This window comes from Lissotriton helveticus, chromosome 11, assembly GCF_964261635.1.
Source record: "Lissotriton helveticus chromosome 11, aLisHel1.1, whole genome shotgun sequence".
Lineage (NCBI taxonomy): Eukaryota > Metazoa > Chordata > Amphibia > Caudata > Salamandridae > Lissotriton > Lissotriton helveticus.
The window spans coordinates 29,507,630-29,522,641 of record NC_136072.1 but is presented as its reverse complement, the minus strand read 5'-3'; the positions used below and the strand labels follow the sequence as shown (position 1 = coordinate 29,522,641).

Here is a 15,012-nt window from a genome sequence, read left to right as displayed (position 1 = left end):
GAACCAACACATCAAAGATAGACAACATGCAGGTCTGAAGCCAGCATCTGCCTCTTGTGTGTGTGTGGCACAGCTTGAAGCCAGTAGTCTTTGGTTGTGGGGGGCAGCATTACATAACCTCTATCACACTGTCCAGAGAAATGTTTTGGAGGTTTGTAAAGTACTGAGAAAAGTTTAGGAAGAGAGCTGCAGATTTCCAAAGGGCATGGAAGAAAAGGCACAGTAAGAACGTGGCTGTCCGATGGTACAACCTATCACAGTGTGGGGTCAATTACTGAAAAAAATGTCTGAATCTAGTCTGGGGGAATTCAAAAGGTGATGCAACTGCTGTTAGAAGTATCCATCACAAGATGGATCACAATCGCACATACAATCTGTCTGAGAACCTGTCCACAGTGAAACCGGTCAATCCAACCTTCCTGAATACTGAAACCACCCAGTTCAGAAAGACAAGCATGTAACTGCTAGATAATATTTCTCAAGTGTTATTTTTTATGCAGGGTTTTTTTCCACACAAACTGTATTTTCTTTAAAAATAACACAACATATAATAGAGAGCATTTACACCTCATTTCACATCATACGTCCAGTAAGAAAGTATTTATAAATACAGAACGTGTTGCTTTTAGACGAGGAAGCCTTCCTTGTCAAGATGGCTTGTCCATTCCCCAAACAGTCCCTGCCATATGCTGCAAACTCCTCACCTCAAGCACTGCAATGGACACACTTCCTAGTGGACAGAAGGACACATCTAACAGACAACATCAAGAGATGAGATAGGTTTATTCATTTGAAGATCATTTTGAAAGGGAAGCTGCAAAAGCTCTGGTAGACACCTGCACTGCCAAGCCAGACCTAAAGAAGGACTGCGGACAGAGCGGTGTGCCGCTGTTCATTGTCTGGACCCTGGCGCTATTTGCGCAGCAGGTAAGGAAGATGCTTAGAACAATGTCGGTGCACTTCATCTCTGCAGGTACAATCTATGATTGACTATTTTAGACACCCTACCAGAGGCAACTCTGCAAAAGATTTTTAGGGCCGACACCTAAGAGAGCACAGATAGAACTGGAAAGTCTACGGGCAATAGTTAATTGTTTGTGCATAAACTCCAGCCATACTGTTGTGCCAGGCGGAAGAGAGACACCATAGTCGCAAATCACCAATATCTGTTGCTGGAGACAGAACGCACCTCAAGAAGGTTAGCATGCACCAGACAAAAGGTTAAGGCAGTGAGCCGTACCCCCCTCTGCTTTCTGTGTGATAACATGCAAGTAAGTCAGGGTTCATGGGGCACTGTGTGAAACCAATCTGGAAGCCTACAAAACAGCTGCTAGGGATTCTCTTCACTAGCAGTGTGCCACGGAGGTGGGCGGATAGTTAAGTAGATACAGCACATAATGCTGCTACTGCCATCTTGAAGATCACAAAGGAGCGTGGGTACGTTCCAAACTTCCGCACTGCTGAATTGGGACCTTTTCCCTTTCAAATGCTTTATTTTCTTCCATATTTCGACAACAATTTGACCTGTTCACCCCAAAAATTTCTTTCCATCTCTTGCTTGTAAATATCATGGAGACAGCGAAATTCCGCTTGAATGTTTATTAACCATTTTCATATGCGGCTGCATACCATTCCAGGCCTTTAAACAACAGCATGGGTAATTTCATAAACACCCACGTTGGCCCTGTGTTATATCACCCAATGCATTTTGAGCCATAGGCTCTTCGTCAGGGGTTTCTGCAAAATACAATGAGATAAGCTGTACCAATAGCGTCAAATAAATATACTACTGCCATCTTGACATCCTGAAAACCTATGAAAACTAACTGCTGAGACAAAGTATTGTATGAACCCTGGAACCACCTCTCCAGTAGGGGGAGGACCTTAAAACAGCAACATATGTAAACTTGCGTGCGGAGTATGCCCGCAGGCATTGCGCGCGCGGATACGAAGTGCATCACCAGGCAAGGGGTGCAGACAACCATCGCACAGTTAAGGACTACAAAGCTTTTATCAGCAACGTTTGCAAAAACAATTTAACAAGATTATGAGGGAGGGAAGCTGCCCAAAAGTGTTCTAATCAATTTTGTCCTAAGCTAACATAATGTCATTTGTTTTTATAATCCAGGGCTGATGCCCCCATTGGTGCATTCTGTATGCAACTGGCTTGAAAGATAAACCATCAAAATGAATCGACTGGTTAAGAGTTGTGATTCGCTGAGCAGGCCAGTTGGTAAGTACCCTTGTATAAATTGCCGTGGGCCATTTATGGTAAAATCTGCAAAAAGGCACATGATCTAACCTGTTGTTGCCAGACTAAGGGAACCCTTGGAAGGAAAAAGACACAAGGTAAGTAAAGGAACTAATACATACGAGGATTCTAACATCCGGCTTGATTTATTTGAACAGAGTAATCCAATTGTTGTCCATGTAGAGATTTACATATAGATTCTACATTGTATTCTATATTGAAGGCATCTATCCGCTCCTCGATTTAAGAATTGAGCCCCGATGCAACCACAAAATGTTTGCACCCCAATCTCACCCATGGCATCCACGTCGACAGATCGTGTCGCAGCTTTTAGGTGCCAACATCCAAGATGGAAAAGAGAAGACGAAAAAAATTATGCACAGAATGCTGAACAATGCAAACATTCACCCCCAGTCACAGATCTGGGTTTAATCCATGGTTCTTTAGCTCACCAAGCCACCCCAGTTTGGACCCAGCCATATGCAAATAAGTCTTGACCCTGTATCTCAAGGGAACAGTCCAGCCTGAACTGCCAGGCCAGGTCTTCCCTTGACAGGAAACAAGCATCCTGGGACCAGTTTCGGGGCATCACACCTCATCAGCCAGGCTAGCTTGAATCCAGTGGCGCAGTAAATACAGGACCCACATCTAGGCAAGATGAAAGAGCACATAATGTTACTGCAAGAAATTGCAGACTTCGTGGCAGAAAGTTCACTTGATCTGCTGGAATACATCGACTACATTTTGTACTAATTAGGCAGGACTGGTGATAGTTATAGGGAAGTCAGTATGACTGTGCTGAATGACTCAAATTTGTAGGCGAAGGTTGTTGACAAAGACGATCAATTGCCTGACAACCCCAGTGGCAGGGTGATCTGACTGGCAGGGAACAGGCTGGTAAGTCCCAAACAACAGAAGAAGCTGGTGACTTTACACATGGTATTCCTACCAGTCTTTAGGAAGGGCATTATTCATAACTAACAGAGCATGTGACAGCACTGCAATTCTGGGTGAGTGGCCACATAAGGATGAATCAACAGGAAAAATGGGCTCAAAAGTTCCGGGGCTAGCAAGTCAGAAGAAGACGTCGGCTCTGAAGGTAAGGTGCACAAGTAGGTTAGAATGACTTACGTTATAGCCAAAGAGAGTTGAGATTGGGGCAAACAAAAAGAGTTTCAACAGATTTGATCAACTGAAATCCACATTTAGAGACAATATTTTGATATAAAATGAGCAGGAATTGTGAAAATTGCACTTTAACAAAACAGCAAACACAACTGAGAAATTACCATTTGGCGAACACTACTAGCCCTACGCTGCGGAGAGCTGGACTGGATTAGGAGTTCAATGAGGGCAGGGACTGAGATGAACTGACCGTAGGGCTAGCAAAGTGAATCCTGATAATTACTCATACTCCACAGCGAAACCACATTTATACCATGAAACATTGTTAGTTACAATGAACAAGTTATTCGCTCGGATGTACTTTGAGTTGACTTGGCTGCAGGCATCTTGGCACACCCGCAAATGTTCCAGATATGGGGTTTTGACAGAAAGCTATGAAATCAGACAAGGGGAAGGAGGAATCATGTGACTGTGTGTTGGCAAACAGATCTGCTTTGCTGATGCCCATTAATCCGGGGTCACATGATGCTCTGGAATGTAGACCCGCCTCTTCTAAGGCCAGCGTCCTGGAGCCAGCATGCCTTAATTGCATTGGTGTGGAGTCATTTGGACAGGTATATATACACCCTGATACTTTTGCAATACGTTTTCATAACTGAAGACTGACCAGACGTGGCTAACTACCCCCAATAAAAATAATAATACAATATTTATTTATTTGCAAAGTTTTATATAGCACTGGCTAGACCCGGAGGTATCAGAGTGCTTTACATGAGGATCAGAGCGTTACAGGTTACATAGTTAAATCAATTACAGATTTCAAGTAAGGACATAGGAGAAAATTAAAACACGAGATGTGGGGGAGGGAAGGAAACACAATGAGGCGACGAGGAAAACAATGTTAGATGTCCGGCTGGGTAGGTGTCGGCCGAGGGGGTGAACCAGAGCCAAAAACTCCTCTATAGCTGCATAGGACAGCTCCACCGGGCATCGGCCAAGGTTGCACGGGCTCCGAGGTAAGTACAAACAGTTATGGTATCTGCCCAGGGGGCATCGTCAAAGTTCTATCGACAGGCACCGGTCCTGGTGTTACTGGGAAGCGCCGTCCGCTAGGTTCTCCAGTTGTCCCCCAGGGCGAAAGTGGTGAGAGGAGAGGTGGAAGGGACAGATTCCAAGGTCGGCAGATTGTAGGACAACCCATCGTTCTTGCCTTCAAACCTTCTGGCGGGGTGAAGCTGAAGAGGAGTTGTGCCTAGAGGCCTGATCCTCATCAGACTTTAGACCTCTATAGCCCCCCATAGCGACAGTTATAGATTTGATCTTGGCGCCATTTCGGGCCTGACCTATACTTTGAATAAGCAGGTCTCACTATGCCCCCAGTATAGAGCGCTGATAATTGGGAGCCCCTTGAAGTGTTCCAGCCGACATCTATGTTTTGTAGTGCTTTCTCGTTGGAGACCTTGTGCACCTTAGGGCTTGTTTAGCGTGAGAAGGTGGTAGCTTCCCCCATTCAAATGTACCCAGTGGCGGCCATCTTAGGGTCAGGCGCACATTGCAGTTCTGGATTCTCCTCACATCTGACTCCCACGCTGCTTCCTTTATGGACCTCGGGACTCCTGTTTAAAACCTCCCGATCAACTGGCACCTCATGTGCTACTTCATAAGATATCTCATCGCTGGGGTGTTGCTCCCGCCATCTTAGAGCCAGGGCGCACGGAGGGTGTATTCCCGGTACCCCCGTTGCCACGCACTTTCTTGATGGGCTGAGCTGAACCCCGCTGCCTCGCACACAAGTGCAGCTGGGTTCAGAGGTCTGCCGCGCTCACAGCAATATGACAGGCATAGGATTACAGAGGTTTATAAAGTGGAACTTTGTGATAGAGACAACGGTGGCACCAGATGTCAATCTTGATGATTATTGAGGAAACTCAAGAGCTAATTAGGAAGGATCAGTGGTCCGCTTCCATGAGTGGGTCCACTCGGATGGCCAGGCTGTGGAGCCATGGCTCGGCTTCACTACTGAGGACAATACAGTGAGCAAGACTGAGTCAAAAGAAGTCAAGTACCAAAGGCATATACCAGAGTCTAAAACTCACAAGTAGCATCTGCAATATTAATCTGTGAAGTCCATATAAACTTAGATTAAATTAATTTGGAGAGAAAACTGCACGATGTGGAGAAATATTTTATGGACAAATAGTAGTTTAAGGAGGTCGTACAGACAAATAATATAAAATGTTTCTATACCTTGGTGCACTGAGGCAAAAGGGATAGTCAAGGTTTGCCAGACGTATAGAGTATTACTCATTACAGAATTACTGAGAGGAAGCTTATTCATTTCAATACCTATAAATGGCTGCAAGGCAGGAATGAAGAACTCTTGTCGGACTGCTCTCTCAGATAGTGAAAGGAAATGACAGCAAAGTGACTTTTAAAAGATGTAAAGACGAGGGCGTAGGAGGATGCATCCTCCTCATTGCGCAGGCTGGCTTCACTGCCGGGACAAACACCGTGGACAATGTACTGTCCCTCTGCACGCTTTAAAAAAAAAAATAATAATAAATACATCTACAGTCTGGGAAGCACTGCGCGTGCGTGCATGCATGTGTGATTTAAACATGGGCTGGAACAGATGAGACAGCTGTGCAGTGTACAAGTAACTTAGCAACTTTCTGAGAAGCTCCTATGCACCGGCTTATTGCGTCACTTCCTGCTGTAGGAGACACATAGGTGTGTGCATTGGAGACAATAAAAGCAAACTTCCTAGCTCAGTTTTCCTGATTATTGCTTTATAAGATCAGACAAGTTTCCTTTCAGAAATTTTCTGTGGTAGAACACTTTCAAATAAAGATAGTAAAAAAAAAACATGTTTCTTTCTGTTTGTGAGTTACAGTGACACATACATGTGTCTTCTCTGGGTTTATGCCAAAACCTTCTCAGCAGACTTGTTACTGATGTTCACATGCTGCGATCACAAGAGCGGTTACAAAGGCCACAGCATGGATGACATTTCTCTTCGACAGACAAAGGCCAACATCCTGCTAGGAAATTCAACTGCTGGAACGTCACCAATGTGGACATGGGTGGAGAATCAGATGACTGGGGCAACCACTTCAGTTCACGCTCTTCAATACGTACACTTTTCTCAATATGTTCTGTATAAGAACTTTAAAATCAAATGCGCGAGACGCTGTTCTTGAATTTTTTACTTAGCTTTTTTCTTCCACTTTTGCATTTTGAAGAATAAACACCTTGTTTGCCATCGTCACCAATCAGATCAATTGGCGATGACAAGTCTCCCTTCTGCTATCACTTGAGTCTATAGAGGCATTGGACAGCATTGATTGGCCGGAACGATGAAAACTACCACACAAGTCTACAGCCGAATATAACCTTCTAAATACGAAAGCGTTAGAGGAAAAATAAAAAAACAGACTAATTCATCATATAACCACACAGGCGTCTTCTGATGTACTCTTTTCTTCAAGTACGAACGTGACTCAAACACAGATAAGCAATAGATAGTTACATACAGAAGACAGAGAAAACTCACATTTATGAAGCTGACGTTGAGTTCTTTGGCTGTGTAACCCCGCTGCAGGTTCCGCCTGGCGTACACATCATAGTCCCTCACGATCCTGGTGATGATGTCAGATGTCGAGATGCCTTCAGTCCTCTGAGTCGGTGCAAACATGCCTGTGTCCACCAGACGAAAGGGGGAGAGAAAGTTGGCAGGTCAGTCTGAGTGATGAGGTTTACACCAACTTACAAACACAAACGTAGTGGAATTACAGAACAGCATCACACCAGGAAACCTTCCACCTTGCTTCGTGAGCATTGGCAGAACACCAACATCATCTGTGGTGAGAAGATATTTCAGTCCCCTGGCTGAATACAACTAGCTTCTCGTCAGTGATCGTAGAGCATTTTGATGGAACTTACAAGCAAGATGACCTTCACCAGGATGCTCCATTGGAAAGAGCGCAAGCGGAGGGTCACCTAGAATGACTCCGGAGGACCATGAGAAGCTGCATCCAAGGCCATAAAAGACTAGGCTGGAAAAATGTTTGCAGGAGCTCATTCTGGAGAGCTGATCAACCGACTGAAGGGGGCAAAGTACCAAAACAAACCGGCATTCAGAGGACTTTGGAGAACATGACCTCAGTTTACCATCTCATTGACTATAACATCACACTGCTCCCCTCCATCCATGTTGAGGAACATGGAACACATTACCGACACACATAGCCCGAGCAGGTCTTCAATGAAAACCAGTTCTGACGCTTGTGGCTCCCAAAACCGTGCTCAGGCGCCTACTGCTGTGGTCTTAAAAGTTTACTTGCTGGCTTTAACAATTACGAGTGGAAATAGCATACTCAGCGAAGCTCCCCCTACATAGCAAAGTCCGACCAGCCGTCACTACGTTCAGGCACTGAATGCCTGCTCTTACTTACACCCACTGAGATACAGATGGTTTTCATTTCTCTGGTTTTAGACTCCTACCTGACTTGACAAACAATAACTGCTGCAGTACACATACAGGACCCTGGCTATGCTGTGTGGAGGTGATGATGCTGGTAACTGGGCCAACCCAACTCATACATATAAAGGTTCGAATAATAGCTTGGAAAACTTTTCTCTGCAACGACATGCAGGAAGGTGGCACACCCGTAAACGGTGGCAGACAAGACATCCTATTTCTGGCCCACAAGCAGTCAATAACATATTTATGTTTTAAGCGAAAGGACCCCAGATACAATAAATGTTATGCTAGGCTGCGCAGCTGGCAACACGGCATGGACCTTCATATGATAGCCATGAAGGTAACATACTAAACCAGAGCTGCCCCTGTACGTTTTATGAAATATGGGGCTTCTGGTTTAATAATGACGGTTTGGATGATTCACCAGGACGGGTAGGTGATCCACCCAAAGAGAGGAGAAATAAGATCTTATGATCCTCAGAGACTCAACGCCACTGGCTCCAAAGGAATGATCTAATGTGTAGACCCTGTTGTCAGGCCGATAGCTGCACATTTATTGTGGCACACTGTTGCCAAACCAATGTGCTCTGCTGCTGGGAATTGTGGTCATGCTCTCTTTTGTGCTGTATAAATTGAAGAAAGAAAACTAAGAATAAAATAATATCTAAAGAAAAAATGTTACGTTAGCCTTATTCAGATTGACATGCTCTTGCTTGATCGATACTGCGCCAGGACGCGGGCCCCCAGGGAAGCAAGGAGCAACAATACTCTGCTGGTGCCGGCACAGAAATCTAGATACACACTCCTCTACAGCCTCTGATGTCAGCAGTTTTCTGACTGTGCTTTGATCTTACACTCTTAAATTGCTTCAGGGAGAGTGTTACAGAACTAAGCATCTCTTAACGTCCAAGAACAGGCGCTTGCTGTCAGGCGGCCTCCAGGAAAACAAAACGAAGAGTGCCCAGTTTGAGAAAGACGCCCAATCTGTAGTGTTGATGTAGGCAACATCTGGAAACGAACACAAAGGTAAGGTTCCCAAAATTCAAGGTGCAGCATGTTTGGGATTTTAAGTGAGTCCTAGCACTAGCAGGGGGGCGGACGGACCGTGCTAGTGTTTAGAGGGGCTCTCGGGAAGGGTGCTATCACTTCTTCACCACTTCCACTGCGTCTCAGTCTAGTGATGGTACACGGTGGGACTCCATCTACTTACACATAATAAAGCTCTTTCACTGACACTGCTCTGCAGCAAGTGTCTTGGTAGGCCAACTCATACAAGTGACATTTTTTAGCTGGACAGACATCTGGAAGTTATGGAAGTTCTAAAAGCTATTAACTACCTCTGACGAATGCCTACACATGGTTAGGTCAGAGTCAAGGTACACTGCTAGGATCTTTTTTTTATGTTTCACCACTGACAATGCTTATTGGGTTGGCTCTAAACTGCAGGCCATCACAAAGGCACATATGCTGGTGCCTCGCTGTTGAACACAACTAGAAATTGGTGTTTCAGAATGAATCTTCCATCAACAAGAAAGACAGACATTAAATGAACACAATCCACACCAGGGAAGGTGACAATGCAGAAACCATGCTGAGGGGAAAACACAGTTCACAACAGGTTCCAAGAAAACGCCAACGCTTGCCAGGCTTCATTCCAACACTGCTACAAGCAGTTTTAGTGGAATGTGTCAAACCAGTTGGGCTGATGTGTCACAATGCCCACAGTGTGGGGAGAGTACTGAATGAGGAGGAGAGACAATGTTACACAATAACACACAAGTAGGAAACAAAAGGTAAATGGCACAGGGAGGAGATTCTCAGTACAGCAAAGGGTACAGACTGTAGCTCTGGGTGACCTCAAAGGCCTAGTAACTGGGAAGTTTAAACACAGGACACGCAGCTGCCCGTAAATACGAAAAGCCCGGTGATGAGCGGTACCCAAGTCAAGTAAACCTTGCTACTTTTCTATATTTTCATACCAGGGAACAGTCCTAAAGAAGTTTTTGTTGTGCTACAGCCATGTAGGTTAAGTATACCTAAATCATAGCAAGAAACATTTATTACTTCAATAATTGCAGAACAGTATAACATGATTTTCTTAGCAGCAGGACAGGTGTAAAGATATCCATGGATCATATAGATTTATTCAAGCATACCATAGAGACAGCACTTGTCTGCACACCAGGGACCGCTGAATAAATAGCACACTTGCACCTCATGACACGAGAAAATCAGCTGAGTCCATTAAAACACTCCTGAGCGTTTGTCAATACCAGCTTCATGCAACAAAATAATATCTAATATTTACAATCTTCTGTCTATGTAAATAAATTACATTTACAGAGAAGAAACCTAAATGGACCTTGTGGATATCTTAAAAATCTGGATTTAGCCCTCTCAGATCTACGATAGAAACGCTGCCGTAGAGTACAAGAAAACCAAAAACAACCCAGCACATGAGGTCAGTCACATTATTCACAGTACGTGTTTGCTCAACGCCTCCTGACTTAGCACTGCCTAAAGCAGTGCTTCCCGGATCACAGACGAACGAGTTACTTACCTTCAGTAATGCATTATCTGGTAGAGACTCAATCGAGCTGCAGGTTCCTTACCTTTGAATTCCGGATCCAGACGGACGCTGGGGGAATTCAAAGGTAAGGAATCTGCAGCTAGAAGTCTATCAGATCACATGGCAAGAGTACCTTAAAAACCCTTCTTGGAGGACATACATAGTTCAGCGATGGTACCCAGAAACACCCTTCTTAGAAGTTAGAAAAAGGTCAGTGTTGGTACCTATAAAGTCCCTCCTTAGAGGTTATACAGAGGTCATGGACATCAACTAAAAAGACCCTTCTTAGCGGTTATACAGAGGTCATGAACATCAACTAAAACAACTCCCTTCTTAGAGGTTATACAGAGGTCAGCAAGAGCATCTAAAACAAAACCCTTCTTAGAGGTTATGCAGAGATCAGCAACAGCACCTAAAAAAACACCCTCTTTAAGGTTATACAGAGGTCAGCAACAGCACCTAAAAACACCCTTCCTAGAGGTTACATAGAGGCCAGCAACAGAACTTAAAAAACACCCTTATTAGAGGTTTTACAGATGTCAGCAACAGCATCTAAAACAACACCCTTCTTAGAGGTTATACAGAGGTCAGCAACAGCATCTAAAACAACACCCTTCTTAGAGGTTATACAAAGGTCAGCAACAGTATCTAAAACAACACCTTTCTTAGAGGTTATGCAGAGGTCAGCAACAGCATCTTAAACAACACCCTTCTTAGAAGTTATACAGAGGTCAGCAAGAGCATCTTAAACAACACCCTTCTTAGAAGTTATACAGAGGTCAGCAACAGCATCTAAAACAACACCCTTCTTAGAGGTTATGCAGAGATCAGCAACAGCACCTAAAAAACACCCTCTTAAAGGTTATACAGAGGTCAGCAACAGCACCTAAAAAACACCCTTCCTAGAGGTTACATAGAGGCCAGCAACAGAACTTAAAAACACCCTTATTAGAGGTTTTACAGAGGTCAGCAACAGCATCTAAAATAACACCCTTCGTAGAGGTTATACAGAGTTCAGCAATAACACCTAAAAACACCCTTCTGAGAAGTTATACAGAGGTTAGCGGTGGTAACCACAAATATTGTCAGCGAAGGAGGTGCAAACACCCTTCTTAGAGGTTTTACAGAGGTCAGCAACAGCACCTAAAAAACACCCTTCCTAGAGGTTACATAGAGGCCAGCAACAGAACTTAAAAAACACCCTTATTAGAGGTTTTACAGATGTCAGCAACAGCATCTAAAACAACACCCTTCTTAGAGGTTATACAGAGGTCAGCAACAGCATCTAAAACAACACCCTTCTTAGAGGTTATACAAAGGTCAGCAACAGTATCTAAAACAACACCTTTCTTAGAGGTTATGCAGAGGTCAGCAACAGCATCTTAAACAACACCCTTCTTAGAAGTTATACAGAGGTCAGCAACAGCATCTAAAATAACACCCTTCTTACAGGTTATACAGAGTTCAGCAATAACACCTAAAAACACCCTTCTGAGAAGTTATACAGAGGTTAGCGGTGGTAACCACAAATATTGTCAGCGAAGGAGGTGCAAACACCCTTCTTAGAGGTTTTACAGAGGTCAGCAACAGCATCTAAAAAACACCGTCCTTAGTGGTTATACAGAGGTCAGCAAAAGCACTTAAAAACACCGTCCTTAGAGGTTATACAGAGGTCAGCAAAAGCACTTAAAAACACCGTCCTTAGAGGTTATACAGAGGTCAGCAAAAGCACTTAAAAACACCGTCCTTAGAGGTTATACAGAGGTCAGCAAAAGCACTTAAAAACACCGTCCTTAGAGGTTATACAGAGGTCAGCAAAAGCACTTAAAAACACCGTCCTTAGAGGTTATACAGAGGTCAGCAAAAGCACTTAAAAACACCGTCCTTTGAGGTTATACAGAGGTCAGCGAAGGTAGCTACTAACACCCTTTTTATAGTTTATACAGGGGTCAGTGACGGTACCTACAACAACTCTTCTTTCAGGTTTTACAGAGGTCAGCGATGTGAACCAACATCCCTCGAGCAGCATCATTCTAATGGTACCATGCAACTGGTCTCTAACTAGGGTTGTCACCTTTCTCATAGAAAATTACCGGCCATCTGTTCACATTTAATATTCTGCAAAAGACCCGGACATGATTCTTAGGTAGAACTTTATATGAAGTTTTCTTTATTCATTCCTAACATGGCCTTTCTTTGTATGCTTAGTAACTCTTTCTATGCAGTATCAGGTTTCCATTGCCCATACAATTACCTTTAGGATACTGAAATAGCCACAACTTAATTCCAGCAAGACTGCAGGGTGCAATTCAGGGAGATGTGTTACACCCTACGGTTCCTTGGTTTGTTAATAAAAATTTGAGGTCAATTATGACATGAACCAAGTCCAATTCACAGGCTTATGACCACTGCAGGACCGTCTTCAGTAACTTATGCCATCAGAGAAACAGCAGGAACCCTGGTACAGTCAATAGCCACCCACCTGCTTCCTTTATGTGCTTGTAAACGTCGTCACTGCCTGCAGAAGAATACGGGATGTCGTCATGAGCAACAAAGTCAATCTGCAAACGTGAGAGAATGTACATCAGGAGGGTTAATAGCCGGAACATGCACATAAACTGCTACAATTGGCTAGTCTTTTAGTTATACCTATCACTCTTTAAAAATAGCCAAATACACAATTGATATAAAGAAAGTCATAATACAGCTCAACACCAGACAAGGATGGGGCAGCAGCAAACATGAAGAAAGCACCTATCAATGGCAGAACTGATATCTCACAAGAAGCTCTCAGAGTATCCTGCAGAAAGATCACATTCTGCAGGGCCAGCATGCAAGGGGGAACTCACGAGTATGCTAGAGCAGGAAGTGACGGAATCAGATTGACCTTAGAGCTCTGCTTTTTCAATAGAATGGCTGATCAACTTGGTGTTTTTATATTTATCAAGAGAGACAATGACACTGTGTAGATCATCTGAAAGCGTTTTAGGAGGGTGGGGGTCGTCCCTTGGGAATATATTAAGGAATGCATAGATCAGCAAGTGTATTTTACACTGATGGGTAGAATTTGATTTTTTCTTAATTCCTTTTCCAAGGTTTCTTGCTGTGCTAATTTATGTGTTTTTCTGTTCTATCATACCCTTCTGCACATGTCACCTCCATTCTATATCCTTTACAACAAATTTGAATTGAAGCATTCCTTCTGGACAACATATTGTGTAATGTAATGTGATTAACAACACTTGGACAATATTGGTGAACTAATTTTAGCTGGCCACTGTTACCTATTGTTTAAAATTGGTTGTACGTACCAGCAGTTTTACATGCGTTTATATTTTTTTTAAGAAGATTCAACGGTAGAACTACTTGCCTAAAGACATCAGACCCTTACTATTACTCCTAACCTTTCTACAACATGCTGACAACATACCTGTAGTACATTGCGCTGACTGCAAGCCGCTATGAACAATGCAATGTATACCACAATACATCTGTAGCCGCTGTAAACGGATGTGAGCTATTTTTCACTACAGCATATCCCATAATGCAGGGGTGGGGTCCACGGCTAGAATCAGTGACTTTGGCCATTAGGTTTCATTACAATAGCCATTCTGTCCAGCATAAAGACTGGTCCCAGACACAGGAGGCACACAACAAGTGGGAAGTACAATGAAAAATTAAATGTTTTAAATACAGAATTTTAACAGTTTAAATAAAAGGATGGGTAATAAATTACTTTTGCAACCACAGCCGACATCTCGGTTAGTATTGTATACTTTGTTTTTTATATTCATTTTGTTTTGCCGTCTGTTTGTGATATAAGATTGGATGAGCTAATGCTGGGTCGATTACTTATAAACATGCACTTGATTTATTTCAGCAGGCCTCTATGGAGAGAGGACATTTGGGTGTCTAAACAACATACAAGGTAACTTGATATAAAAGCTAGATCGCAAAAAGGACCATTTAGACTGAGCCGAGCTCTGATACTGGACCTGCAGCGGATTAAACCCGCCCAATGTGGTCAGTGAAATTTATAATCCAATGGGGAGAGTAGTTGGCCTAACGGCTAGGGCGGTCGACCTCGAATCTGGGGAATCAGGTTTGAGTCTCAGCAATGACGCTCAACATCCTGTGATTCTGGGCAAATCACCTAATCTCCCCTCGCTTAACAAAAAATTAATGTGTCGTCATGTAATGCAAGTTTGCGTATATAAAACTCTGTAAAAAAAATATATATTTCTTATCATTTGCAACCCTTGTAGATTTCATCATGTTACTGAACTACACCAAAAGGTCACATGTCCCTCCCCAAGCATCCATGCTCCCTATAATGTATTTAGGAAGCCATTCAGAAGCGGTCCAGCAATATAAAGGCACACATACATGAAGTGGATGGGTCACAAAACACAATTATTTCAGGCTTTTGTTTAAATCTCATGAAAAGTCTAGAATTAGTCAAACACGTTTTCATTTAGCTTCTGTGCTATAAAGCAAGGAGCAACTACAAGGAAATTTAGTACCAGCCACAACATTGGCCTCGTATTCAAAGAACTACCTCTGAGGCTAGGAGTAGGTACCTCC

The 15,012-nt window shown here is 43.4% G+C and overlaps 1 protein-coding gene across 1 annotated transcript in view; it reads right to left on the bottom strand.

Moving 5' to 3' along the window:
- LOC144792120 (choline-phosphate cytidylyltransferase A-like) overlaps positions 1 to 15,012 on the bottom strand; it is a 184,935-nt gene that overhangs the window by 7,758 nt on the left and 162,165 nt on the right. Inside the window, exons 7-9 of the mRNA XM_078666995.1 lie at positions 13,859 to 13,887; positions 12,911 to 13,046; positions 6,930 to 7,072 (exon numbers count right to left, since the gene is read on the bottom strand). Of these exons, the coding sequence (XP_078523121.1) occupies positions 6,930 to 7,072; positions 12,911 to 13,046; positions 13,859 to 13,887 (308 nt within the window). The remainder of the gene's footprint in view (positions 1 to 6,929; positions 7,073 to 12,910; positions 13,047 to 13,858; positions 13,888 to 15,012) is intronic.